General features: G+C 48.6%; 1 protein-coding gene across 2 annotated transcripts; it reads left to right on the forward strand.

Moving 5' to 3' along the window:
• The first annotated feature begins 5,115 nt into the window (after positions 1-5,115).
• LOC144600198 (protocadherin-10-like) lies at positions 5,116-26,790 on the forward strand. Of its 2 annotated transcripts, XM_078411690.1 has the most exons (4): positions 5,116-7,822; positions 15,682-15,740; positions 15,891-15,976; positions 26,285-26,790. In XM_078411690.1, the coding sequence occupies exons 1-4, from the start codon at positions 5,348-5,350 to the stop codon at positions 26,557-26,559; spliced, it is 2,895 nt and encodes a 964-aa protein (XP_078267816.1). In that variant the 5' UTR covers positions 5,116-5,347; the 3' UTR covers positions 26,560-26,790. The 2 variants fall into 2 exon arrangements, with proteins under 2 accessions (XP_078267816.1, XP_078267817.1); XM_078411691.1 differs by lacking the exon at positions 15,682-15,740 and having other exon boundaries at positions 26,285-26,455.

The raw sequence follows: 26,790 nt of genomic DNA on the forward strand, positions 1-26,790 counted from the left end.
TTCCCCAACATCGGGAACAATCTTCCCGCATCTAGCCTGTCCAACCCCATGCAAGTTTGTAGGTTAATTAGCCCTCTGTGAATTATAAATTGTCTCCAGTGTGTAGGATAGTGCTAGTGTACCGGGATCGCTGGTTGGCGCGGACTCGGTGGGCCGAAGGACTTGTTTCTACACTTTACCTCTAAACTAAAGTAAACAAAAAAATCTGCTTTGAAACGGAGGTTGTGTGCGTGTGGTGCGATGGGGCAAGTAATTGAAATTTCCACTGAAAATGTCTGTGTTCCTCGAAACAACTCAAACATTGAAAAGGTTCCATGGTTCAATAGTTAGTGTAAGAAAATAACTGCAGATGCTGGTACAAATCGAAGGTGTTTATTCACAAAATGCTCGAAAATATTCGAAACGTCGCCCATTCCTTCTCTCCTGAGATGCTGCCTGACCTGCTGAGTTACTCCAGCATTTTGTGAATAAACATGGTTCAATAGTACTTTATTTGTCACATGTGTTGAGGTACAGTGAAAAACATTTTTTGTATGCAGTTCAGTACATGTATCACTATACAGAAGCACTTAGATAAGCATCTGTGATACCGTACTGTGTATATCAGTGGCACACTGAACGGTATAGAGTGGCCAGATTTGGCGCCAATTTCAAGTCCCAGTTGTTCTATGTGCAGGGTTCTTGACCTGACCACGCAGGCCCATTATCTTGGTGGCGTTGCAGGGTCGGCCGGGCCAAGCGGAGCCATTGTCCTCTGCCACTCTAGGCCGCTTGCGGTCCAGGAGCTCGCACTCTTGGAGGGGTGCCCGGTCCAGCCGAGCCCCAGGCTGCTGCAGGGCCTCCAGCGGCCCGCTCCACCGTCGAGGAAGTGCGCTCCCTCCTGCAGCCAGTCTACTTACCGGCCTCCGTCCGACTCTACAAACCAGCACATGCAGTTCCTTTCTACTCACCTTATCTAAACCTTTCTTATCCATGTACCTGTCTAGACATTGTGGGCCGAAGTGGTGTATTATTCCATGTAGAAAGAAGGGACTGCAGCTGATGGTTAATACACAAAAATAACACAAAGTGCTGGAGAACATGGCATCTCTGGAGAACATGGACAGGTGATGTTTCAGGTTGAGATAGTAGGGTTAAGGTGATGAAGGTTCCCGAACCCAAAACGTAACCTATGTCATAAAGTCATAAGAGGTAGTAGAATGAGAATTAGGCCATTCGGCCCATCAACTCTACTCCGCCATTCAATCATGGCTGATGTATCTATCCCTCCTAACCCCATTCTCCTGCCTTCTCCCCATAACCTCTGACACCAGTACTAATCAGGAATCTATCTATCTCTGCCTAAAAAAGATTCACTAACTTGGCCTCCAGAACATCCTGTGGCAAAGAATTCCACAGATTCACCACCCTCTGACTATCCATGTTCTCCAGCGATTTACCTGACCTGCTGGGTTACTCCAGCACTTTGTGTCCATCTTTAGTATAAACCAGCATCTGCAGTTCCTTTCTGCACAATTGCTCTAAATCTTTCTTATCCATGTACCTGTCCAAATGTCTGTATTCTCTGTTTGGTTTTTGAGATGGAGCGGAGTGCTGTTACTAATTTGATGACGCATCCTAAAATGCTGGCATGAAAATGAAGGGCCGAATGACAATGCTGTATCATTTTATATTTCCAGGCGGCAACGGAATATTTTGCATGGAAAATTCTTATTACATTGAGTTAAAAGCTGCTAAACATTGTAACCTCCTTCATTCTATAGATTAGCTCACCAAATATTTTTTTTCAGCAATGAGCAAGAGGTTAATGGTTAGTCTGTGATTAATTAACTGGAAGTAGAGTTAATTTATCTTGTGTACTCCTGGAAGAAGGTACATTTAAAAGGGAATGCGAATGATAGATCTTCCCTCCTGGCCCCATCTCGAGAAAGTTCCCACAAACAAGCACCATTCACGCTGATAACATTTACACTGCACTCAATCCAACGCACTTTCCCAAGGCGCCACTTTTAGTTTTGGAGATACTGCGTGGAAACAGGCCCTTCGCCCCATTGTGTCCACACCGACCAGTGATCACCCCATACACTATTACTATCCTACACGCTAGGGCCAATTTGCAGAGGGCCAATTAACCTACAAATCCGCACATCTTTGGAGTGTGGGAGCAAACCGGAGCACCCCACGAAAACCCTTGCGGGGAGAACGTGTAAACTCCGTACAGACAGCACCCGAAGTCAGGATCGAACCTGGGTCTCTGGCACTCGAAGGCAATTGTATCTGCAGTGTGCAGTTTATTCCAAATCTACTGCATTATATGGCTTGGCTACTTTTGAATTACTTCTACCGCTTTGATTGATGGCTCAATTGAAGGATGCAACAATAGAAACGGGACCTTCGGCCCATCAAGTCCACACCGACCATCGATCACCCGTTCACACTGGTTCTACGTTATTCCACTTTGGGAGGGCCAATTAACCACTAACCCCGCATCTCTGGGATATATGAGGAAACTGGAGGAAACCCACCCGGTCACAGGGAGAACGTGGCTGCACGGTGGCGCAGCGGTGGAGTTGATGCCTCAAACAGCCAGAGACCCGGGATCGATCATGAATAGGATGCTGTCTGTACGGAGTTTGTACGTTCTCCCTGTGATCATGCGGGTTTTCTCCGGGTGCACCGGTTTTCTCCCACTCTCCAAAAACGTACAGGTTTGTAGGTTAATTGACTTCTGTAAATTGTAAGTGTGGGATAGTGCTCGTGTCCGGGGATCGGGGACTCATTGGACCGAAGTTGCCTGCATCCGTGCTGTATCTCTAAATTAAACTAACCCCGCAAACTGTACCACGACAGCAGCACCCGATGTCAGGATCAAACCCAGGTCTCTGGCGCTGTGGGACTGTTACAATACAGTGCTGAGAAATTGTATTCTGCACTCTGGCATTTTTCGCTTCGCTTTACCTGTTGTCTGTGTGTTTGGATTGATCGAAGTCATGTTTCGCATTTTCTAATTCGATTGAATAATCACAACTAGAAGCTTTTCACTGTACCTCACCTGTCCACTCCGTCCACAAATGCTGCCTGACCCGCTGAGTTCCTCCGGCACTTTATATTTTCCTTAATATCCCAGCACCTGCACTTTCTTGTGTCTCCATTTAAAAAGACACATAAACAGGTATGTGGGTTAGAGATCACAGGAAAGGTTTAGAGGGAAACGGGCCAAACGCGGACAGGTGGGATTAGAGTAATTGGGACATCTTGGTCGGCGTTGACCATCTGGGCCGAGGGCCAGTTTCGGTGCTGTTTGTAGCTTTGACGAAGTGTCTCGACCCGAAATGTCACCTATCCCCTTTCTCCAGAGATGCTGTCTGACGCGCTGAGTTACTCCAGCTTTTTGTGTCTATCTTCTATAAACAGGCCCTTCGGCTCACGATGTCAATGCCGACGACCATCATGCCAATTGAAACTAAGGGGGGGAGGGGGGAAGGGGGAGGGGGAAGGGGGAGGAGGAAGGAGGGAGGGGGGGAGGGAAGAGAAGGAGGGAGGGGGTGGGAGGGAGGAGGGGAGGTGGAGGGAGGGAGGAGGGGGGAGGAGGAGGGAGGGGGTGGGAGGGGGATGGGAGGGTGGGAGGGGGGGGGGAGGGGGGTGGGAGGGGGTGGGAGGGGGATGGGGAGGGAGAATAAGGGAGGTTGTGGGAGGGGAGGGGGGAGTGGAAGGGGAGGGGAGGAGGAAGGGGGAGAGGAGGAGGAAGGGGGAGGGAAGGAGGGAGGGCGCAGAAGGACGGAGGGAGAGGGGAGGGTAGGGGATAGGGAGGGAGGAGGGAGGGAGGGAAGGAGGGGGAGGAGGGAGGGAGGGGAGGAGGGAAGGAGGGCAGGGAGTGGGAAGAGGGAGGAGGGAAGTGGGGGAGGAGGGAGGAGGGGGGAGGGGGAGGAGGGGGGGAAGAGGGGGGAGGGGAAGGAGGGAGGAGGGGGAGGAAGGGGAGGGAAGGGGATGGGAGAGGGGGAGAGGGGGGAGAGGGGGGAGAGGGGGGTAGGAGGGGAAGGGGAGGGAGGGAGAGGGTAGGTGGGGAGGGAGAGGGAGGGGGGTGGGGGAGGAGGGAGCGGGGAGGGAGGGGGAAGGAGAGAGAATAAGGAGGGGGAATAAGGGGGTTGGGGAAGGGGAGGGAGGGGGAGGAGGGTGGAGGGGGAAGGGGAGGGGAATGGAGGGAGTGGGGGGAAGGCGAGGGGAGGAGGGAGGGAGGAGGGGGTGGAGGGGGGTGGGTGTGGGGGGGAGGAGGAGAGGGTGCTGCACCATAATGCAGGAGAGGTTTGGGCCCAACGGGTCCACGAGATCTAGTATCCCTATAAACATTAGACAGACACAAAATGTTGGAGTAACTCAGTGTGCCAGGCAAAATCTTTGGAGAAAGGTTTCGGGTCGGGACCTTTCTTCAGACTTCAGTATGATATAAATCAGAAGGGTCCCGACCCTAAACGTCACCCTTCCTTTTTCTCTAGAGATGCTGCCTAACGCGCTGAGTTGCTCCAGCACTTTGTGTCCATCCTCGGTATAAACGAGCAACTGCAGTTCCTTTCTACACACTCTCGTTCTAAACCTTTCTTATCCATGCACCTGTCCAAATGTCTTTTAAATGTTGTTTTTGCACGATATGATTTAATGACTATAGTAAATGTTTAATTTCAAGTGAAGTTTAAATAATTGCATATTTGCATTTTATTTCCATTTGAAATTCTATTGCAGGGAGAAAGTCAGGTGGTTGTTAGAGGGAACTGCTGCTTAGCACATTAGCCACATCCATTTTCGCCGGCAAAAGGCTAACAATCGCTCTTCAGAAGCTGTTAGTGCCGTTCCGCCTCTCAAGGGCGGTGAGCGCTTTCTCCCACTCCTCCCTCCCACCCTCCTCCCCTTTCCTCCCTCTTTCCTCGTGTTAGCGTTAAACACACACACACACACACACACACGAGAGAGGGGGGCGAGCGAGCTAGCGAGCGCTCCGTTCATTCTCTCTCTCTCTCTCGCTCCCTCTCTCTCTCTCTCTCTCTCTCTCTCTCTCTCTCTCTCTCTCTCTCTCTCTCTCTCTCTCTCTCTCTCTCTCTCTCTCTCTCTCTCCCCCCCCTCCTCTCTCCCCTAGGCTGTTACTACAGCAAGCAGTGTACTGTGAGCTGCGGGAGATGTTAGGAGACGCGCTTGAAACGGGCATCTCTGCGCCCGAGTGCGAACACAGTAGATTGGAGAAGGGATTCAGACCGCCTCGCCTCGTCCACGGTTCTACTGGGAATAAAGTTTGATCTCGGTGGAAATAGAGTTGTGCGAGCGTTGTACTACAGGGAGCCGCGGGACATTTTGGGGGATGGCTGCTTCGGACGGAAGCCGCGTTTTGAACGGGTTAGTCCTGTCCATCTGGATATGTTTGACTTTATTGAAGGGATCTCATGGGCAGATCCGCTACTCCATTCCCGAAGAGCTCAAGCACGGGGCGTTCGTGGGGAACATCGCCGACGATCTGGGGCTCAACGTGGCCGAGCTGTCCGCTCGCCGGTTCCGAATGGTCTCCAGCACGCACAAACAGTATTTGGAGGTGAATTTGGAGAACGGGATACTATTTGTGAACGAGAAAATGGACAGGGAGCAACTCTGCGGTACCAGCCAGACCTGTTTCCTCAACCTGGAGATTGTGATTGAAAATCCCTTGGAACTATATCAGGCTGAAATCGAGATCTTGGACGTTAATGATAATTCCCCGCGTTTCCCCAGCAGTCACGTTCGGCTGGAGGTGACTGAGTCCGCCGCCCTCGGAGCGCGGTTCCCCTTGGAGAGCGCACAGGATCCCGACGTCGGGACCAATTCCCTCCGCACTTACCTGCTGTCACCGAACGAGCATTTCCTTCTGGACGTTCAGAGCCGGAGCCAGCGGAGTAAGTTGGCGGAACTGATCTTGGAGAAGCCCCTGGACCGGGAGCAACAGGCTCTTCACCGGTTGGTGCTGACGGCGGTGGACGGGGGCATTCCGGAGAAATCGGGTACCGTTCGCATCACGGTCAGCGTGCTGGATGCCAATGATAACGTCCCGGTCTTCGACCAGACCGTGTACACGGTCAGGCTGCGGGAAAACGTGCCCACGGGCTCCCTGGTCATCCATCTCAACGCCACCGACTTGGACGAAGGCACCAACGCTCGCATAGTCTACTCGATGGGCAACCACGCACACGAGAGGGTGCGGGAACTGTTCACGGTGGAGCCACACAACGGCGAGGTCAGGGTGAAGGGGGTCCTGGATTACGAGGAAGCCTCGGTCTACGAGATCTTCGTCCAGGCCAAAGATCTGGGTCCCAACGCGGTGGCGGCCCATTGCAACGTCTTGGTGGAGGTGGAGGACGTGAACGACAACGATCCTCAGGTGGTCCTGACTTCCCTCTCCAGCCCGGTTCCCGAGGACGCTCCGCCGGGCACAGTCATCGCTCTCATCAGCGTGACCGACCGGGACACGGGAGCCAGCGGCAAAGTCAGTTGCCGCCTTCTAGGCGGGCTCCCGTTCAAACTCTTACCGTCCTTTAAGAAGTATTACACCTTGATTACCGACGGGCCGTTGGACCGGGAGATGGTAGCCGAATATAACGTGACGGTGGCGGCCCAAGACGCGGGAAACCCTCCCCTCTCCAGTAACACGACCATCTCGGTCAAAGTGTCGGATGTGAACGATAATCCTCCCCGCTTCACCCTCCCGTCTTACACCGTGTATATTACTGAGAACAACGCACCGGGCGCCTCCATCTGCTCCGTGACCGCACTGGACCCAGATGTCAACCAGAACTCTTACCTCTTCTACTCTATCTTGGAGAGCCGCATTCGAGGCATGTCGATCTCCACCTACGTCTCGGTCAACTCGGACAACGGGAACGTCTACGCCCTTCGTTCTTTCGACTACGAGCAACTCAAAAGTTTCCAAATCCTGATCCAAGCCCAAGACGCGGGCTTCACGCCCCTCAGCAGCAACGCCACGGTCAACGTCTTCATCCTGGACCAGAATGACAACGGGCCGGTGATCGTGTCCCCGCTGGCTCGCAACGGCTCGGTGGCCGTGGAGACGGTGGGGCGCTGGGCTGACGCTGGGACCTTGGCGGTCAAGGTGACGGCGGTGGACGCGGACGAAGGCCAGAACGCTCGGGTGTCTTACCGGCTGCTCCGAGTCACCGACCGGGGGCTGTTCAACTTGGAGATCCACACAGGAGAGGTCAGGCTGGCTCGGCGTTTTGGGGTCAAGGACTCAACCCAACAGAGGTTGGTTGTCCAAGCTAAAGATAACGGCGTGCCTTCGCTCTCAGCCACAGTCACAATTGTGTTAACGGCGGTGGACACTCTAGTCAGTCACAAACCCGAACTGACCAGCGAGCCCGAGGCACACTCTGACCTAACCCTCTATCTAATCATCTCTCTGGGCTCCGTATCGTGCTTGTTTCTGGTCGCCATCGTGATCTTGGCGCTGGTGAGATGCCGGAGGGATCAAATCCGCGGGCACTCCAGCCCGGTTGTAACTTGCTGCTCCAAGTCGTGCCTCGGGAGACGCCGAAGTTCTGCCGAGATGTTTCAGAAGTCTAATGTCAACGTTCAGTTGGCCGCCGGCACCAAGGCAGCTCCGAGCGCCTCTGAAGTCAACGGCTGCAGACTCCCGTCTCAAACCTACTGCTACAAAGTGTGTCTGACCCCGGAGTCGGCCAAGAGCGACTTCATGTTCCTCAAACCCTACACCCCGCAGAACAACCAGGTCGAAGGTCGCGACAATCGCCAAGGACGGGTGTTGGGATCTGCCCCCAGCGCTCCCGGGGAGGTAAGTCCACAGTCCCGGCAGCGCAAGGGCAGTAAACGGAACCCATTAAGTTTATTTTTCCTTTAACAACCTCCATTATCTTTCATCCGCACTTACATTAAACCACCAACACAAAAGACACAATGTGCTGGAGTAACTCAGTGGGTCGGGCAGCATCTCAGGAGATAATGTAGAAACAAGAAACTGCAGACGCCGGTTTCATAGGAAAAGACACAAAGTGCTGGAGTAACTCAAAGGGTCAAGCAGTGTCTCTGGAGATAATGTAGAAACAAGGATTTTCTGATGCTGGTGAATAAAAAGAAAAGACACAAGGTGCTGGATTAACTCAGCGGGTCAGACAGCATCTGTGGAGATAGTGTAGAAACAAGGAACTGCAGTTCTGGTTTACAAATTAAAACCCCCACAAATTACTGTATTGACTCAGCGGGTCAGGCAGCATCTCTGGAGAACATGGACATGTGACATTTCGGGACTGAAGGAGGGTCCGGGCCTGAAACGTCACATCTCCATGTTCTCCAGTAGTGTGGCCTGACCTACTGAGTTACTCCAGCACTTTGTGTGATTTTTTTGTTGTAAACCAGCATCTGCAGTGCCTTACGTGTAATATAAACCCATATGAACGGAGATTAGCGTTATCTTCGCATTAAACACCGTCGCTCAATTGCAGAGCTGTTCAATTAGTCCCACTCTCTTTGATCTTTACCCACTACTCTGCAACGTTTTCCTTAGTAACTATATATCCTGATTCCCCTTCCAATGAACCCACTTGCCTGCCAGATCACAACCTACCAGCCAAAACAAAATCTCCCAATTCCCCTTTGTCAGCCACTCACACTCACACACACACACACACACACACACACACACACGCACACACACGCGCGCACTCACACACACACGCACACACACACACACACACACACACTCACACACACACGCACACACACACACACACACACAAGCGCACACACACACACACAGTTGCAAAATGTGTCGTCAAACTGTATGAATGGAAAACAAAATCAATATTTCTGATAATATCAAAGATAAATGGAACTTTAGCAAAACACAACGTGCTGGAGGAACTCAGCAGATCAGGCAGCATCTGGAGGGAATGGACTGGCGATGTTTTGAGTTGGGACCCTTCAGGCATCCTCAACGTCAAGGAAAGAGCTATTTGATGTTAAACAATCGAATAGTTATGAGATTAATGTTGTCTCGTATACTGGGGTACAGTGACAAGCTTTGTTTTGCACGCTTTCCAATCAAATCAGATAATACTATAATACAATCAAGCCCAACATATACAATAGATAGAGCAAAGGAGAAGATAGAGTGCAGAATATAGTTCTCAGCATTGTAGAGCATTCCAATGTCCACAATGGGGTAGAGGTGAACCAGACAGTACCCAAGCTTATGGAAGGACCGTTCAGATAGATGCCTGATAACAGATGGGGAGAAACAGAGTCTGGTGGTGCGCGTTTTTAAGCTTCTGTACCTTCTGCCGGACGGGAGTGGGGAGCAGAAAGGATGACCGGGGTGGGACAGGGACAAGTCCTTGATTAGGGCAGGAAAGTGGCGGTGAGGTTAAAGATCAGTCCATTGGTCTATTAAATGGTCGAGAAACCAAACTGTTTCATCCTCTTACTACGTCTTAGCATTTTCACAGCATCTGCAGCTCCTTCTTTCATTTTGAAACAATTGTGTTGAGGCTGGCTGCATGTAAAACAGGTAAAAACCATGAGTTACACCAGAGTTGAGGTTTACACCATTTTTATTGGTTGCGAAGGGGTTGGGTTACAGATTTTTGTAGACCATCTCCCACAGAACGAGGTCCGAATAAGGGTCTCGACCCGAAACGTCACCCAGTCCTTCTCTCCAGAGATGCTGCCTGTCCCGCTGAGTTACTCCAGCTTTTTGCGTCCATCTTCGGAGAAGACCAGACCGTTCTCCATTCAAAGTGAAGACCAATGGCAGATATCAATGCACCTGTCCGCCGCTCTTCCAGTCGTTTATGTTTTGACAAGTTAGAAATAGCCAAAACATGGAAGAGTGGTCCCGACCTGTCGCCGGCCCATTCTCCCCATCGTTGCTGCATGACCTGCTGTGTTCCTCCAATACATTCATAACGAGAGGATTTGAGTATAGGCGTAAAGAGGTCCTTCTGCAGTTGTATAGGGCCCTGGTGAGACCACATCTGGAGTACTGTGTGCAGTTTTGGGTCTCCTAATTTGAGGAAGGACATCCTTGTTATTGAGGCAGTGCAGCGTAGGTTCACGAGGTTAACCCCCGGGATGCCATATGAGGAAAGATTGGAAAGACTGGGCGTGTATTCACTGGAATTTAGGATGAGAGGGCATCTTATAGAAACGTATACAATTATAAAAGTACTGGACAAGCTAGATGCAGGAAAAAATGTTTCCAATGTTGGGGGAGTCCAGAACTAGGGGCCACAGTCAAAGAATAAAGGGGAGGCCATTTAAAACCTTTTCACCCAGAGGGTTGTGAATTTGTGGAGTTCTCTGCCACAGAAGGCAGTAGGAGCCAATTCACTGAATGAATTTAAAAGAGAGTTAGATAGAGTTCTAAGGGCTAGCGGAATCAAGGGATATGGGGAGAAGGCAGGCACGGGTTACTGTTTGTGGATGATCAGCCATGATCACAATGAATGGCGGTGCTGGCTCGATGGGCCAAATGGCCTCCTGCACCTTTTTTTTCTATGTTTATGTTTCAAGACTTCAGCATCTGCATTTCCTAGTATGGACTATAGTATGGACACTATAGGGTTAGGACGGCACGGATAAGGGTGGGCCGAAGGACCGTATTCTTGAGCAGCGCCAACTCGAGCGATCCGCCGTATTTTCCGAAGCAACAGAGTCAGCGGCACAGTGGCGTACCTGTAGAGTTGCTACCTTACAGCGCCAGAGATCCGGGCTCCATCTTGACCACGCGTACTGTATATACGCCGTTAGTACGTTTTCCCAGTGATCGTGTGGGTTTTCTCCGGGTGCACCGGTTTCCTTTCACACTCCAAAGTCGCACAGGTGCTTCGATGACGATGTGCAGGATAGTGCTGGTGTTCAGGGTGATCGCTGGTCGACGCGGACTCGGTGGGTCCGCGCTGTATCTCTAAAGTCTAAAGAATCCCAAATTGCAATGCCTTCGGGTAGGGCCATTTCTCCAACAGCCCTTCACGCCGGAGTTACATAAACCTCGTCAGCGGCACAGGAGGGGTAAATTCAAGTCTGCGCAAAGAAATGCAAGTAAATTGCATCGCCTTGAATGGTATCAGTGCACCTAACAGAACATCATTTTTCATTTAGTCAGGTTTTGCTAAGTTCAGGGTAATTCATTGACAAGATAGTGATTAGAATTCCAAGCACGTAGCGCATTGAAATGTGCCAGCATCTGATCGAAAAATGCAGAGCGCTGGGTGTTTGCAAGTGTTTAGATATTGCCATTGCTGCCCAATGTTGCTGAGAACTGGCATCAAACCGGCATGAAAGCGCGTCTTGCATCAGTTAACGGCGAAGCTGCCATTTATTAGCCGCCTCGACTGCCCGACAACCGAGTGGATTATAGAGTCATAGCAGGGAATCTTGCCATTCAGCCCATTTCGACAGTGCCGACCAAGATGCCCCATCTAAGCCGGCTCAAGATGCCAGCGTTTGCCCACATATTCCTCGAAACCTTTCCCATCCATGTACCCACCAGTGTAATTTAAATGATGCCATAGTACCTGCCTCAACTACCTCCTTTGGCAGCACGTGTGGTTTCGTAGACCAGTTGAGGTGGCACATTGTCGCAGCGGCTGAAGTTGCTGCTTAACCGCACCAGATACCTGACTACGGGTGCTGTCTGTACGGAGTTTATACATTCTCCCTGTGACCGCGTGGGTTTTCTCCGGATGCTCCAGCCTCCCCCCACCGCCACACACACACACACACACACACACACACACATTCCAAAGACGCACAGGTTGGTAAGGTTAATTGTCTTCAGTAAGATTGTAAATTGTCCTTTGTGTGTTGGATAGTACAGGGTATACAGTGATCGCTGGGCGGCGTGGACTCGGTGGGCCGAAGGGCCTGCTTCCAAGTTGTATCTCTAAAGTCTAAGCACAATTTCCCCGCGTTTTGCTCCATATACCTATTAAAAAATTCCAATCCATGTACTTGCCCAGTTGTCTTTTAAATGCTGCTACAGTACCCGCCTCAACTACCTCAGCTGGTAGCTTGTGTGATTGATCAGTTCGAAGTCAAACACATTACAGTATTGTTGAACACACAGTGCTGGAGTAACTCAGCATCTCTGGAGAACATGGCTAGGTGATATTTCTATCCAATCAGATCAGATACACCACATAATCAGATATGTGACTGACATAATCAGTTCAAACTTAGGTATAATAGACGAAGCAAAAGAGGGACGCTAAACAAAAGAGACTGCAGGTGCTGTTTTACAAAGAAAAAGAATCAAAGTGCTGGAGTAACTCAGCGGGTCAGGCAGCATCCCTGGGGAGCATGGATAGGTGATGCTGCCTGATAGGGTCTGACGAAAGGTCCCAACCCAAAATGTCACCTATCCATGTTCTCCAGGAACGCTGCGGAACTTTGTGTCTTTCTTTTGTAAATCAGCATCTGGAGTTCCTTGTTTCTGCACATTGTATTGTCCCGGAGTGGAATAATATAAAAAGTAGAGTGAACGACGTAGACTCGGTGGGCCGAACGGCCTGTTTCCAGGCTGAAACAAGGAACTGCAGATGCTGGTGGGTAATGCAAGATCAGTCTGAAGAAGGGTCGCGACCCGAAACGTCTCCAATCCTTGTTCTCTTGAGATGCTGTTTGACCCTCTGAGTTATTCCAATAGGCTGCATCTCCAATATAAATGAAACGAAAACTAAATTCCTCCCCTACACAGTCCCACCTCATCCGAAGTGATCTGATCCCGGGAGATTTGCTACCGCTTAGGGGAGGGGTGGACGTGAGATTAGTTTTCCTGTCCGCTGATGCCCACGGATTCAGAGAGAGACATTATATTTCCGAGGGAAGAAAAAAAAACACAATTTTTGCTCTCACTTTTTTTCGTGTGTCGCAAACCTCTTTTTTTTATTGGAACCTACAGTAGAATGAATTTAAATTGGCTGCTTCTCGCATTAGGCGACGCTAACCACCGCCGGCTGGTAATCACTCTCTCCTTCACGCTGTGTTAGTCACCAGCGAGACACAGCGGGGTGGTAGGGCGGGTTGTTGAGATATCAAGCCGCGCAAACTATATTCCTTTATAGTGACGCCAGTCTGGGCTGATTTTGTTCCGTTTGTGAATTTCACAATGTGAGTGGTCTGGAAGAAACCTCGCCCACGTTACAATATCATAAATACATACACACACACAATGTCTGTGATTGTACATACATGTATATGTGTGTATATATATATATATATGAAGATAGACACAAAATGCTGAGGTTTTATATATAACTTTTTGGTTGGTTGATATGGTATGTGTGCCTTATGGTGTGTGTACACACACGCACATATATATATTTAGATACTGATCTTTGTGGGTTGTCATTGTGTGTGTGTATTCTGGTGTGTGGGGAAAATGCATCCATGCTATATATATATATATCTACTGGAGTAATTCAGCAGGTCAGGCAGCATCTCAGGAGAGGAAGGAATGGGTGACGTTTCGGGTCGAGACCCTTCTTCAGACTGAAGAAGCATCTCGACCCGAAACGTCACCAATTCCTTCTCTCCTGAGATGCTGCCTGACTGAAGAAGGGTCTCGACCCGAAACGTCACCCATTCCTTCTCTCCTGAGATGCTGCCTGACCTGTTGAGTTACTCCAGCATTTTGTGACTAAATACCTTCCATTTGTACCAGCATTTGCAGTTATTTTCTTACAATATATATATATATATATATATATGGTTGTGTGTGGTGCATCTGGAATTCATTGCCACAGACGGCGGTGGAGGCCGTCAATGGGTATTGTTAAAGCAGAGATTGACAGGTTCTGGACTGGTACGGGCGTCAAATGCTAAGGGGAGAAGGCAGGAGGGTGGGGTTGAAAGGGGAAGATAGATCAGCCGTGATTGAATGGCAGAGTATGCTCGGTGGGAAATTTCTGCTCTAATGAAGCATGAAATGCAAAGAAAAAACGGAAAGAAGGCCATTCGGCCCGTCGTCCCCATGACGGCTCGAACCTCTGCCCCCTCCTCTCTTAACCCCTCGCAGTCCTGCATTTCCCCCGAACAAGTATTACAATTGCACTCGGTATTATTCCATTGGGAGGTGAAATCCCATGAAAACGGGTGCAATATATCCTTAGACCCCCAACATTTTGCCTAAGGATTTCCAGTCCTCGTAAAAAAAAAAATCGCTCCATTTGGCTATCAAATGTGAAGGATTCTTTTACATTTGCAATGTTCAATTTCGTTGGCCAAATTCGACCAGGCTGCGACTGGAACGTTATCAGATTGTGAAGCGGGGTTTGATGGACGCGAGCAGGTCATTGCTTCTGACTTGGTCTTTATTGAACAAATCGATCTGAGTTGCGCCGTCCCCTCGCCCACATCTGCAAATCAATGCAGCTGTGGCTTCTCTCTGTGGGTTTCGCAGCAAGCGAAATTAATATTCAGCGCGACGGATAACGATTTAGAAGCTTTGATGCGGGCTTTGCATCTTGGCTCCCTTCAACATTGGTTCGGCCATATCGTCAGGCTGATAAGATCAATTAATTCTGATGTGCGCAGGGAGCTCAGATATTGTACGCGGGGAGGTGAAATATTCAATTCACTGCCCCGGGTTTACACTTCTTGTCAGTTGCATAAGCGAACGCATTACTGAAATTCGGAATGTCGTGAGGAAATTATCCGGATCCATGTACAGAGAGCATTTTTGAGAAGAAAGGATTCAGACAGCCGAAGCAGCGCCAGCGAAGGTTTAATAAAACGCACATTTAATTAATGTCAATCACAATCCTATCAATACCGAGAGCTTCAAAGTGGACCGAGGAAAAGAAAAGAAAATTGTCCAGTTTACAGATCCACTTTGTAGTCTGACCTTGAAACGTTTTCTGTTACTAAGAGCGCTTTGAAAAATTAGTATTGCAGTTAATCCATGCAATTGGCAGCCCTTAATTAAAGCTTAACCCTTTAAATCATTCTACGTATTTTATGCAGGGCGCGAAATTGGGCCATCCTGTTTAAAAAGAGATGCATTCATTCAGATTCCATTTAGTTTAGTTTAGAGATACAGCGCGGAAACAGGCCCTTCGGCCCACCGAGTCCGCGCCGACTAGCGATCACTAGCACAATCCTACACTAGCACTATCCTATACAATCTTTACCGAAGCCAATCAATCTACAAACCTGACCTGTCTGAAGAAGGGTCTCGACCTGAAACGTCACCTATTCCTTTCTCTCAAGGAATGCTGCCTGATCCGCTCGGTTACTTCAGCAATATGTGTCTAAATTCGGTAGAAACCAGCATTTGAAGTTCCTTCCCACACAACCTACAAACCCGTAGGTCTTTGGAGCGTGGGAGGAAACCGGAACACCCGGATAAAACCCACGCGAGGACACCCTCGTGGTCAGGATGGAACCCGGGTCTCTGGCGCTGGGAGGCAGCAACTGTACCGATGCGCCACTCCTAGTTTGCAGGCCCAAGTGGGGGCATTTGCACGCCTTTGACTTATTGGCATGCTAGTTTATTTTAGTGAGCTTTTAATACGGAAGAGAAGCAAATCAGTGTCACAGTGAAACTCCCCTCTCTCTCCTCTGCACCCAGTCTCAGATCTTCACGTGTAGTGCTGAATTCAGGCACAACAAACGGCCCATTGTTATGTTTTCCAGGTTAAACAACAAAACATTGACAACTACTGTTCGCCCTGCCAGAGACACACAGAGAGCAGGTACTCTACAAACTTCCTTCATTGACATTGCCATACATTCAGCTCATGCCTTTGTCTTTTGGTTTTTTTTTGGTATTAGTCGGTTGTTTATTAATTTTCCAAGTCGCCCTTCGCCCCTCTCATATTATATTTACTGATGTCTGTCCACAGCTCATGGGAAGCAGAGGAAAACCGAGTCCGGGCAGGTGTACAGAAAGAGGCAAACAAGATGCAAGCGACCGTCCCCACGCCATGCGGTGAATATCGAGGGCTTGGAGGGGGGGTGGGTGGAGGAGAGAGAGAGAGCGAGGAGGGAGAGGGGGGGGGGGGTGGAGAGAGAGCGAGGAGGGAGAGGGGGAGAGGGGGGGGGGGTGGGGTGGGTGGAGGAGAGAGAGCGAGGAGGGAGAGGGGGGTTGGGGGAGAGAGAGAGAGAGAGAGAGGGGTTGGGAGAAAGGGGGTGGGGTGGGGTTGGGAGAAGATGGATGGGGAGGGGGAGAACGTTTGGGAGAGAGGAGTGTGTGCAGAGGCAGAGAGAGGCAAGCAAATATTTGGAGAGGGTGGTTGTGGGGTAGTTGGCGGAGAGAGAAGGAGAAATAGAAAGAGACAGAATGGAAAACAGAGAGAGAGAGAGAGAGAGAGAGAAGGGGGGGGGGGGGGGGGGAGCAAGCGAGTGGGGTGTTTTGCAGAGAGAAGGTAAATAGAGCGAAGGAGGCAGGCGGGGATGGAGAGAAGCAGAGAGATAGAGAATCAAGCGGGATAGGGTGGATTGACAGAGGGAGAAGAGAGACATCGAGAGAAAGTCAGACAGAGACAAGGAAGCAGAGAGATAGATAGAGGGGGTCGGGTAATTAGGCCGGGGTGGGTGGGTGTGAGGGGGGGGGTGGTAACACAAGGAGAGACGGGGGGTCGGGTAAGCAGGCCGGGAGTGGGTGGGGGGGAGTGGGGGGGGGGGGGGGGGGTGGTAACACAAGGAGAGACAGGGGTCGGGTAAACAGGCCGGGGGTGGGTGGGGGTGGGGGAGTGTGGGGGGGGGGGGGGGGGTGGTAACACAAGGAGAGACAGGCAGGAAGAGTGACAAGCGGCGATGGCCAGAGAAGCAAGGGGGGGGGGGGGGGTAATAGAGAGGGAGAACGAGAGAAAGAGTAACAGAGGTAAGTAGAGAGATAAAGAGAAGCGGGGATGGGTACAGAGAGTGAGAAAAGGTAGCAGTCGCAGTCTCTGACTGAAAGGCAGGCAAGATGACAGAGGGGCAGGTGATCGGACAGAGAGAGAGAGAGAGAGAGAGAGAGGGAAAGAGAGAGGGAGAGGGAGATAGGCAGGCAGGCAAAGGAAGAGGGAGGGGTAGACAAAGAGGAAGGCAGACAGACAGAGGGAGAGAGAGAGAGAGGCAGACACAAACAGAAAGTAGCTGAAAGAGAGCGAAAGGGAGCGGGGCTGCACAAGGCACTTCTCCACCCCCGTCAATCGGCATCTCTGTAAAAAATATATATATAACTGACAGAGTTAGCATATCACATCGTGTCAAAACATGTTTAATTATCGCTTCAGTGAGGAAGGAACATTTTAAAAACTAGATCCCACTGCCCCAAGCTAGAGTGTTCCTATCCGGCCAGCAACGGCGCCTTTGGAAGAGACGATCCCGTTTCATTGTTGGTGATTTAAGTGTTGATATAATTCCTCGCCCCCAGTCGCCATCACGTTATTATGGTTTCGGGGAGCTCCCCTGATATTTCTGTTTCTGAGGATCCTTTGTTTCAAGCGGAGAAGAGCTAGGACAGCTTCTGAAACGAGATAACGAGGACAGATTGGTTCTGTGGTTGGTAGCTGTTTCTGACCTCGCTGCCGGCGGCTGGTAGCCGCTACAGTAACCCCTGAGCCCGTGATATGTTTAAAGTAAAACATTTACTCCCCCTCCTCACCCCTTCCCCACTGATTAATGTTAGTTACTTAACTGTGTTCTTAGTTCAGCCTTTGAGTGTCCACCCAGTGGAAGAAGGCAATGAATAAGACTTCCCCTGTGTTGTGAAACCTCCGACTGTTTATTGTGGTCTGGGGGTCGTGTACCCCCAGGGCAGAACACCTTAGGCCTGGGTGTTGGCGGGAGACAGACAGACAGACAGACAAGGCGTTTCACCAGCGCAGCGATGTCTGCCTCGTTGTCTCACGGTCTTTATCGCCGTCACCTTCTCTACACCGATATTCATGGGTCTGCCTCCCTCTCTCACTCGCCTGTTTCTATCTATCTCTTTCTCACACTCATTCTGTCTCTGTTTCCGTCTCTGTCTGTCTGTCTGCCTGTCTGCCTGTCTGTCTGTCTGCCTGTCTCTCTCTCTCTCTCTCTCTCTCTCTCTCTCTCTCTATCTCCCTCTCTCTTTCTCCCTCCCGTTTGTCACCATCTCTCTTTATCTCTCCCGTTTCACCCTCTCTCTCTCTCTCTCTCTCTCTCTCTCTCTCTCTCTATGTCTGTGAGTGTGTATGTCTGTGTGTCTGTGTCTGTGTGCGAGTGTGTATGTCTGTGTCTGTGTGCGAGTGTGCATGTCTGTGTGTCGGTGTCTGTGTGTGTGTATGTCTGTGTGTCGGTGTGTGTGTGCGAGTGTGCATGTCTGTGTGTCGGTGTCTGTGTGTGTGTGTATGTCTGTGTTTCGGTGTCTGTGTGTGTGTATGTCTGTGTGTCGGTGTGTGTGTCTGTGCGTATGTATATGTGTCTATGAGTGTGTGTGCGTGTGTGTGTGTGAGTGTGTTTCTGCTTCATCTTCTGATCAGCACTGTCTCATCAGCTTCTCTCACTGCCTGTCATCCTCTTGCTAGTAATTCAATTCAACAGGGTTTAGCAGTTAAAGTGCCTGCTGCATCTAAACCAGTTAAATGTGCATGAACGCCCTGATTATGTTAATGCCGGCACTGTTCATTAAACTAACGAAATCATAAGTAATGAAAACAGTCAAATGAAATTAATGTGATGAGATTTTGAAATACATTTTAGGAATGTGTCTTTTTTTTTCTCTCTGGAGAGATCTCCAAAGGGCATCTTATTGAGGGGAGCGTGATTTTAATTGTAGTGAAGGAATATTTACAATGGTCTCGAGGGATATGAGTGAGAGAGGATGAAGGAAGACAATGGATGAGCAGGTGTCCTTTAAATGCAGTGAAAGATGGAGATGGACGTCAAGGACAGGGAAGTGATTGAAGCTGATCTCGTTGGACAAGACTTTGAGGACAATCCCTCAGGAATTTGTGGAGAATCCCTGATGAGTATAGATGTTGGGAGTTCCTGTTACAGTTGGTTGTCAAAAATGACCCTAGGATCTTGATCGGTTGGGCAGGTGGACTGAGGAATGGTTAATGGAGTTTAATACAGAGAAGGGCGAGGTGTTGCATTCTAGGATGTCTATCTGGAGCAGGACCTACACAGTGAATGGCAGGGCTCTGGGGAGTATTGTAGAGTAGAGGGATCTGGAAGTGCAGGCATGTAGTTCCTTGAATCAAGTCAAGTCAAGTCAATTTTGTTTGTATAGCACATTTAAAAACAACCCACGTTGAGCAAACAAACCTACGATGGCACACAAACATAACAGCACATACATAAACAGTTCACAGCGCCTCCTCAATGAGCCTCAAATGCTAGGGAATAGAAATAGGTTTTGAGCCTGGACTTAAAGGAGTTGATGGAGGGGGCAGTTCTGATGGGGAGAGGGATGCTGTTCCACAGTCTAGGAGCTGCAACCGCAAAAGCGCGGTCACCCCTGAGCTTAAGCCTAGACCGCGGGATAGTGAGTAGCCCCAAGTCGGCCGACCTGACGGACCTGGAGATAGAGTGTGGGTTAGAAGATTTTTGATATAGGAGGGGGGGGGGGGGGGGCAAGCCCGTTTAGGGGTTTGTATGTGAATAGGAGGAGCTTGAAGTTGATTCTGTACTGTACTGGGAGCCAGTGGAGAGAGGCCAGAATCGTGAGAGTGGTGTCACAAGTAGATAGGTTGTTCAGGAAGGTTTTTTGCACATTGGCCTTCATCAGTTAGAGTATTGAGTGCAGAAGTTGGCGGTTCATGCTACAGTTGCACAAGACATTGGTGAGGCCACATTTAGAGTATTGTGTTCAGTCTCGGTCACCGTGTTACAGGAAAGATGTTGTCAAGCTGGAAAGGGTGCAGCGAAGATTTACGAGGATGTCACCAGGACTCGAGGGCCTGGGGTATAGGGAGAGGTTGGGCCGGCTAGGACTTTATTCATTGGAGCACAGGAGGAAGAGGGGCTAACTTATAGAGGTGTATAAAATCACGAGGGGAATAGATAGGGTGAATGCACATTTTTTTGCCCAGAGTGGGAGAATTGAGAACCAGAGTGCATAGGTTTAAGATGAGGAGGGGAGGGGTGAGGGGGAAAGATTTAATAGGAACCTGAGGGGTAACTTTTACACAAAGGGTGGGTGGTGTATGGAAGGAGCTGCCAGAGAAGCTCGCTTCACTTGGCCTGGTGCCAATATTTGCTAACTCTCTTGAAGCTTGGATATGCAGTGTAAACACAAACTGTGGCTGAACATATATTTGCGGCACATTTTGTCTATTTGTTTAATGGTAATCTTGAATATTCTATTAATATTCCTTTTGCTGCTTCCCGAAGAATAAGAATAAATGAGGCAGTGTGTCCAACCTCTCCAAGTGCAAAATCCTTCTTTGTTTATTGTGTCTTGTTCCACTATAACCCTGCTCTTGTATACTGACTGTTATTAAAATTCCTATTCCAAGCATGACAGGATCAAAGCTTTGTACAGACTCAGCATTAAGTGCGCTTTGCACATCAGTCTTCAGAATATTTATGTTTGTCGGGAGTTTGTATGTTCTACCTGTGGATTTTCTCTGTGTGCTCCAGTTTCCTCCCGCACTCCAAAGACGTACTGGTTATAGGTTAGTTGGCTTCGGTAAAATTGTAAATTGCCCGAATGTATAGGATAGTGGTAGTGTAAGGGGTGATCGCTGGTCGGTGAGGACTTGGTGGGCTGGCAGGCCTGTTTCCACATTGAATCTATAAAGTCTATAATTGGCGGCATGTTGAGCAACTGGTGGAGCCGTTGCCTCGGTTGCTGTCTGTGTGGAGTTTGCAGGTCCTCACTGCGGCGGCATGGTTGGTGGGTATATGGAATGAGCTGGCAGATGAGGTAGTTGTGGCAGGACAGGTACATGGAGAGGATAGGTTCAGAGGGATAGGGGTCAAACGCAGGCAGGTGAGATAATGTCGATCGGGCAAGTTGTGCGGCAGGGCCTGTTTCCATGCTGCACGACTCTATGACTTTAATTGTATTTGATTCCACCACCTCTATTATCACTGGCAAGGGGTTATATTCTATAGTTTAGGTATATAGTGCTAATAATAGGAATGGCCTGTGTGTGTGTGTGTGTGTGTGTGTGTGTGTGGCAGAAGCAAGGAGTTTAATCAGAAACCCTCATATAAAGAAACAAGGAACTGCAGATGCTGGGAGGGGAGGGGCGGGATGAAAGGGGAGGGGGGATGCAGTTGTTGGAGGCTATCTCAAATTGGTGAAATCAACATTGGGCTGCAAACTTTCATATACCTCCTATGATTTAGTTGGCCAACAGTGCCATCAAGTGGCCAATTCATATGACTACAAGTTACAAAATCAGGATACATCATGTGGCATAAGCATGCTCTCTCACCAACTTAGACTCTAGTTGGCCAAGTTTAAACTCTAGTTTAGACGGGCGATTTCTTCAGCCACAATAAAGCTACCTTTCGCTGCTGCATCGTTTTTGGCTGTAGCTTTTGTAAATATATTCTGCTGCGTTTGCAGTCTGCCTTTTAATTCTTGGACAATTTTATGTTTTTCTTGGAGGCTAAATTTAGCATAATTGGCTCCGTGTTTGGTGTCAAAATGCTGACGTAAATTGTATTCCTTCATCACTGACACTGCCTCACAACACAGAAGACATACCGGTTTTTCTCCTTGAAGCACAAACATGTATTCGCTTTCCCATCTTTCATTAAATTGCCTTCCCTCTGCATCAATTTTTCTCTTCTTGGACATTTTAGGATTATCATATCATCATATCATATCATATCATATATATACAGCCGGAAACAGGCCTTTTCGGCCCTCCATGTCCGCGCCGCCCAGTGATCCCCGTACATTAACACTATCCTACACCCACTAGGGACAATTTTTACATTTACCCAGCCAATTAACCTACATACCTGTACGTCTTTGGAGATGTATTTGTAAATCTTTTTCTAGTTAAACACCGATATGGAAACACTGCAATCTACAGGCAGGATGCCATCATTTCACGGGTCACAAAATCGACATGCATTGTGGGAGATTTAGTTTATGGTCACTGTACGCTGTAAAGCAGCATAGACTTTTATTTTAAGACCATTAAGCTCTCGCGGGCCACATAAAATGATGTGGCGGACCGGATTCAGCCCGCGGGCCTTGAGTTTGACACATGTGAACTAGAGTGCGATCCTGACCTCCCATTTACTTCATTGGAGAACCTCGGGCCATCTTTCATTGGACTTTACTGGACTTTGTTTTGCACTAAATGTTCTACCTTTTCTCCTGTATCTTTACATTGTGGATGGCTCGATTGTATGGTCATGTATAGTCTTTCTGCTGACTGGATAGCACGCAACAAAAAGCTTTTCACTGTGCCTTGGTACACGTGATAATAAACTGAACTAAACTTTACTTACTAAACTAAACACATTACATACAGATATAACAAACAAAATCCAATATCAACAACTACAACACTAGTGCATAAAGAAAAAATGAACTTTCCTAGGATAACCTTGGACATAGCCCGTCATTGTTAATAGATGCTGAGGTTTGTGTTGTGGAATTTTCAAGAGCCTGATGGTTGTTGGGAAAAAGCTGTTCTTGAAGCTGGAGATCACTGTTTTCAGATTCCTATACTTCTTCGTGATGGCAGGAGTGAGCTGAGAGTGCTCTCTGATGATGCTGATTTTTTGAGGCAGCGACTCGTAGATCCCTTCGATGGTGGGGAGGTCAGTAGCCATGATGGACTGGGGCAGTGTCTACCACTCTCTGTAATCCCCTTCGTTCCTGGGCATCGAGCCAAACTAGATCAGGGAGAGAACTTGGTCAGCATGGACGAGTTGGTGCGTAGGGCCTGTTTGCGTGCTGAATAGACTCTTTGATGAAAAGGGTACATTTTAAAGTACACAACAACACAGCAGGTCGAACTGCTGTCTCACTATTCCAGTGATTCTGACCCCGGTGCTGAGTGTACGGAGGTTGGCTCTTTGTCTCCTAGGTACTCCAGTTTCTTCCCACATCCCAAAGACATTCCGATTTCCTCCCACATCCCAACAACATCCAGACAGCATCACCGGAGAAAAGGGATATGTGGCGTGTTGGGTTGGAACCTTTCCACAGGTGAACGATGGTTGGCATGGAATTGGTGATGTGAATGGCTGTTTCCATGACCTATCTCGAAACTCTGAACGATCTCAAAGATAAGCTGGAAGGTAGAAGACATTTAAAAGTTTTGGTTGGAAGGATCTAATTCCAATGCTGTCTAACTATAACTTCATGATCTTTGACTACAATTTCCCATGATCCCAATCTCTCTTAGGTCCCTTGGAATCAAATGAATGGCCACAAAATTCTCCGATTCCATGAATGTCATCCATAACACTTCTCCGAGGGAGAGAATTTGAAAGGTTTATATCGAAATATCTCCTCCTCTTGCTCTGAAATGGGCAACGGTTTATTCTGAGATGGTCTGCCTAGTGCTAAGCTCTCCGGCTTTGCACCATCTGTCCTGTGAAACTCATGCAGAATCTGAGATATTTGAATAATTCTTCTCCTGCTTTGTTCTGAAACCCTTTAGAGTATGAGACCAGTTTAACTTCTTGTACAGTCACACAACACGGAAACACACCAGGCCCATGGTGACCAAGGTGCCCCATTTATGCTAGTCCCACCTGCTATTGTTTGGCCAATATCCCTATAAACCTTTCTTATCCATGCATTTCTCCAAATGTTTTTTAAATGTTGTTATAGTACCTGCCTCAGCTTCTTCCTCTGGCAGATTTTTCCATGCACCCACCACCCTCTGTGTGAAAAAGTTGCTCCTCAGGTTCCTATTAATTTCTGCTCTTCATCCTCTGGTTCTTGATTTCTCCCACCCTGGGTAAAAGACTCTGTGCATTCACCCTATCTATCCCCCTCATGATCTTGTACACCTCTATAAAATCACCCTCAGTCTCCTGTGCTCTAAGGAATAGAGTCCTAGCCTGCTCAACCTCTCCCCGTAGCTCAGGCTTTCGAGTTCTGGCAATGTCCTTGTAAATCTTCTCTGCACTCTTTCCAGCTTCAACTCAGAGTAATGCAAAAATGCTTACATTTTTCACAGCCTTGGATGGAACTGTTCCCAAACTATACTGTGATGCATCCCGATGCATTTCTATGATGCATCTGTAGAAGTTGGTGAGAGTTGTTGGGGACATGCCAAACTTCCTAAGCCTTCTAAGGAAGTAGAGGGGTTGATGTGCTTTCTTGGCCATTGCTTCGATTTGGCTGGTCCAAGACAGGTAGTTGGTAATATTTGCTCCTCTCTTCTCCCCTCTCACAAGAAGAATATCACCGCCAGCATAATCAAAGACCAGTCTTACCCTGGTCACTCCGTCTTCTCCCCTCTCCCATCAGGCAAGAGGTACAGAAGTGTGACAAGACACACCTCCAGATTTAGGGATAGTTTCTTCCCAGCTGTTATCAGGCAATTGAACCATCCTATCCCCAACGAGAGCGGTCCTGACCTCCCATCTACCACATCGGAGACCCTCGGACTGTCTTCAATCGGACTTTACTGGATTTTATCTTCCACTGAACATTATTCCCTTTATCCTGTATCTGTACACTGTGGACGGCCTGATTGTAATCATGTATAGTCATTCCACAGACTGGATAGCACGCAACAAAAAGCTTTTCACTGTACCTCAGTACACGTGGCGATAAACTAAACTAAACTAAACTATTCCTAGGAAGTTGAAACTATCAGCCATCTCTACTTCGGTGCCGTCAATGTATATTGGGGTATGTGTACCGCTTTGCTTCCTGAAGTCCATCACAATCTCCCTTCAAAGGGCTTTTATGAACAACCAGCAGAAGTCATTGTCAATCCCGAGAGACTGCCTGATAAGAAGGAGAAGAAGCAAACAAAGTAGACAGATCAACGCTTGGAAGATATTTAGAGCGGACATTTTACACATTTGTGTTTGCTCATTATCACATTTCTATTTGTGGGAAATGTTTTTATGTAACTAAAGTCGCCAGATGTTTCGCTTTCCATCAATGACTTCACTTATTGAGATTCACTAATCATTTACTTCCAATCAAGACTGGATAGACTAGACTTGTACTCGCTGGAATTTAGAAGACTGAGGGGGGATCTTATAGAAACACATAAAATTCTTAAGGGGCTGGAGAGGCTAGATGCGGGAAGATTGTTCCCGATGTTGGGGGAGTCCAGAACCAGGGGTCACAGCTTAAGGATAAGGGGGAAGTCTTTTAGGACCGAGATGAGAAAAAAATTCTTCACACAGAGAGTGGAGAGTCTGTGGAATTCTCTGCCACAGAAGGTAGTTGAGGCCAGTTCATCGGCTATATTTAAGAGGGAGTCAGATGTGGCCCTTGTGGCTAAAGGGATCAGGGGGTATGGAGAGAAGGCAGGTACAGGTTACTGAGCTGGATGATCAGCCATGATCATATTGAATGGCGGTGCAGGCTCGAAGGGCCAAATGGCCTACTCCTGCACCTATTTTCTATGTTTCTATGTTTTCCAATTACAAGTAATGTTCCTTATACCACCCCTCCCTTTTCCCCCTGCACCCTAACCAGCTGCGCACCTGTTTCTCCCATCATCTCCACCCCCTTCCCCCGTCAACCCTGCTCTTTGTATTGCTACACAAACCAATGTTCCTTCCATTGACTCCATCTACACTTCATGCTCCCTAGGCAAGACCACCAGCTTAATCAACGACCAGTCCCACCCTGATCACTCCCTTTCCCCCCCCTCTCCCATCTGGCAAGAGGTTCAGAAATGTGAAAACGCACACCTCCAGATTCAGGGACAGTCGCCTCCTAGCTGTTATTCATCAATTGAATGCTCCTCTCATCATTCATTGGAAATCTTGGAATTATCTTTAATCGGACTTTATTGGACTTCAGTGTTGCATCTTGCACTAAATGTTGTACACGTTATCCTTTATTCTTTGCACTGTAGAGTTTTTTCTTTGACTGGATAGCACGCAAACACAAGTGTTTCAGAGTATCTTGGTACACGTGACAACACTAAACTTAAGCTAAACTAAAACAAAATCAAACTTAAACCAAAGCTTCAACCCAAAGCTTCAGCCTGAAACTTCTGCCTGAAACTTCAGCCCGAAACTTCATCCCGAAACTTCACCCCAAAAACTTCACCCCAAAACTTCACCCCGAAACTTAACCTGAAAACCCGACCGTTGCCTGCATCCTGGGAGGGATTGAAATATTTGATTTCTCATTGATTGCTCTCTGTTTTAAATTCAGGAAACAAGCGGGCAGCTTCATCAGCCGGAGGTGATGGATGGACACCGAGGTATGGGCCTCAGTACCCGTACTGCGACCAGCCTACTGGATACAAGCTTAATGTCTACATACCCGGCAATGCACCACTGAAGTCCAGCAAAATGAACTCAGCCACTCAAAAGGAGCAGAGCAACCCCGCTCTTTGTATTGCTACACAATCTACCTTCACCACCTTTGGGAAAAAGACTAAATTGGCGTCACTACAGGACATGGAACTGGACAGGACTTTGAGTTAGGGTTTCCAACTTGCCGATACTGTCAGGGTGATTCCATGCCCTTGCTCACACACACACAAAACAAATCAATCAGTTTGATCGATGATGGCCAATAATTGGCAGAAAGCCACGAGAGAGGGAGACGGGATTTTTGAACGCTGTTTGGAGTGTGGAATCCTGATGGAAGGAGACTCGGAAAAGTCATTTGGATCAAGCCTGGGAAAAAGAGATGTTGGCCTGGTGACAGGGAGG

This window comes from Rhinoraja longicauda, chromosome 14 (genome assembly GCF_053455715.1).
Source record: "Rhinoraja longicauda isolate Sanriku21f chromosome 14, sRhiLon1.1, whole genome shotgun sequence".
Lineage (NCBI taxonomy): Eukaryota > Metazoa > Chordata > Chondrichthyes > Rajiformes > Arhynchobatidae > Rhinoraja > Rhinoraja longicauda.

What these genes read in the sequence shown, in the direction of transcription:
- LOC144600198 (XM_078411690.1), top strand. Translation starts at nt 5,348, where the DNA reads ATGGCTGCTTCGGACGGAAGCCGCGTTTTGAACGGGTTAGTCCTGTCC. An exon ending in CAGAGACACACAGAGAGCAG is followed by an intron (nt 15,741 to 15,890) that starts GTACTCTACAAA and finishes GTCTGTCCACAG; the next exon opens with CTCATGGGAAGCAGAGGAAA. An exon ending in GACCGTCCCCACGCCATGCG is followed by an intron (nt 15,977 to 26,284) that starts GTGAATATCGAG and finishes TTTTAAATTCAG; the next exon opens with GAAACAAGCGGGCAGCTTCA.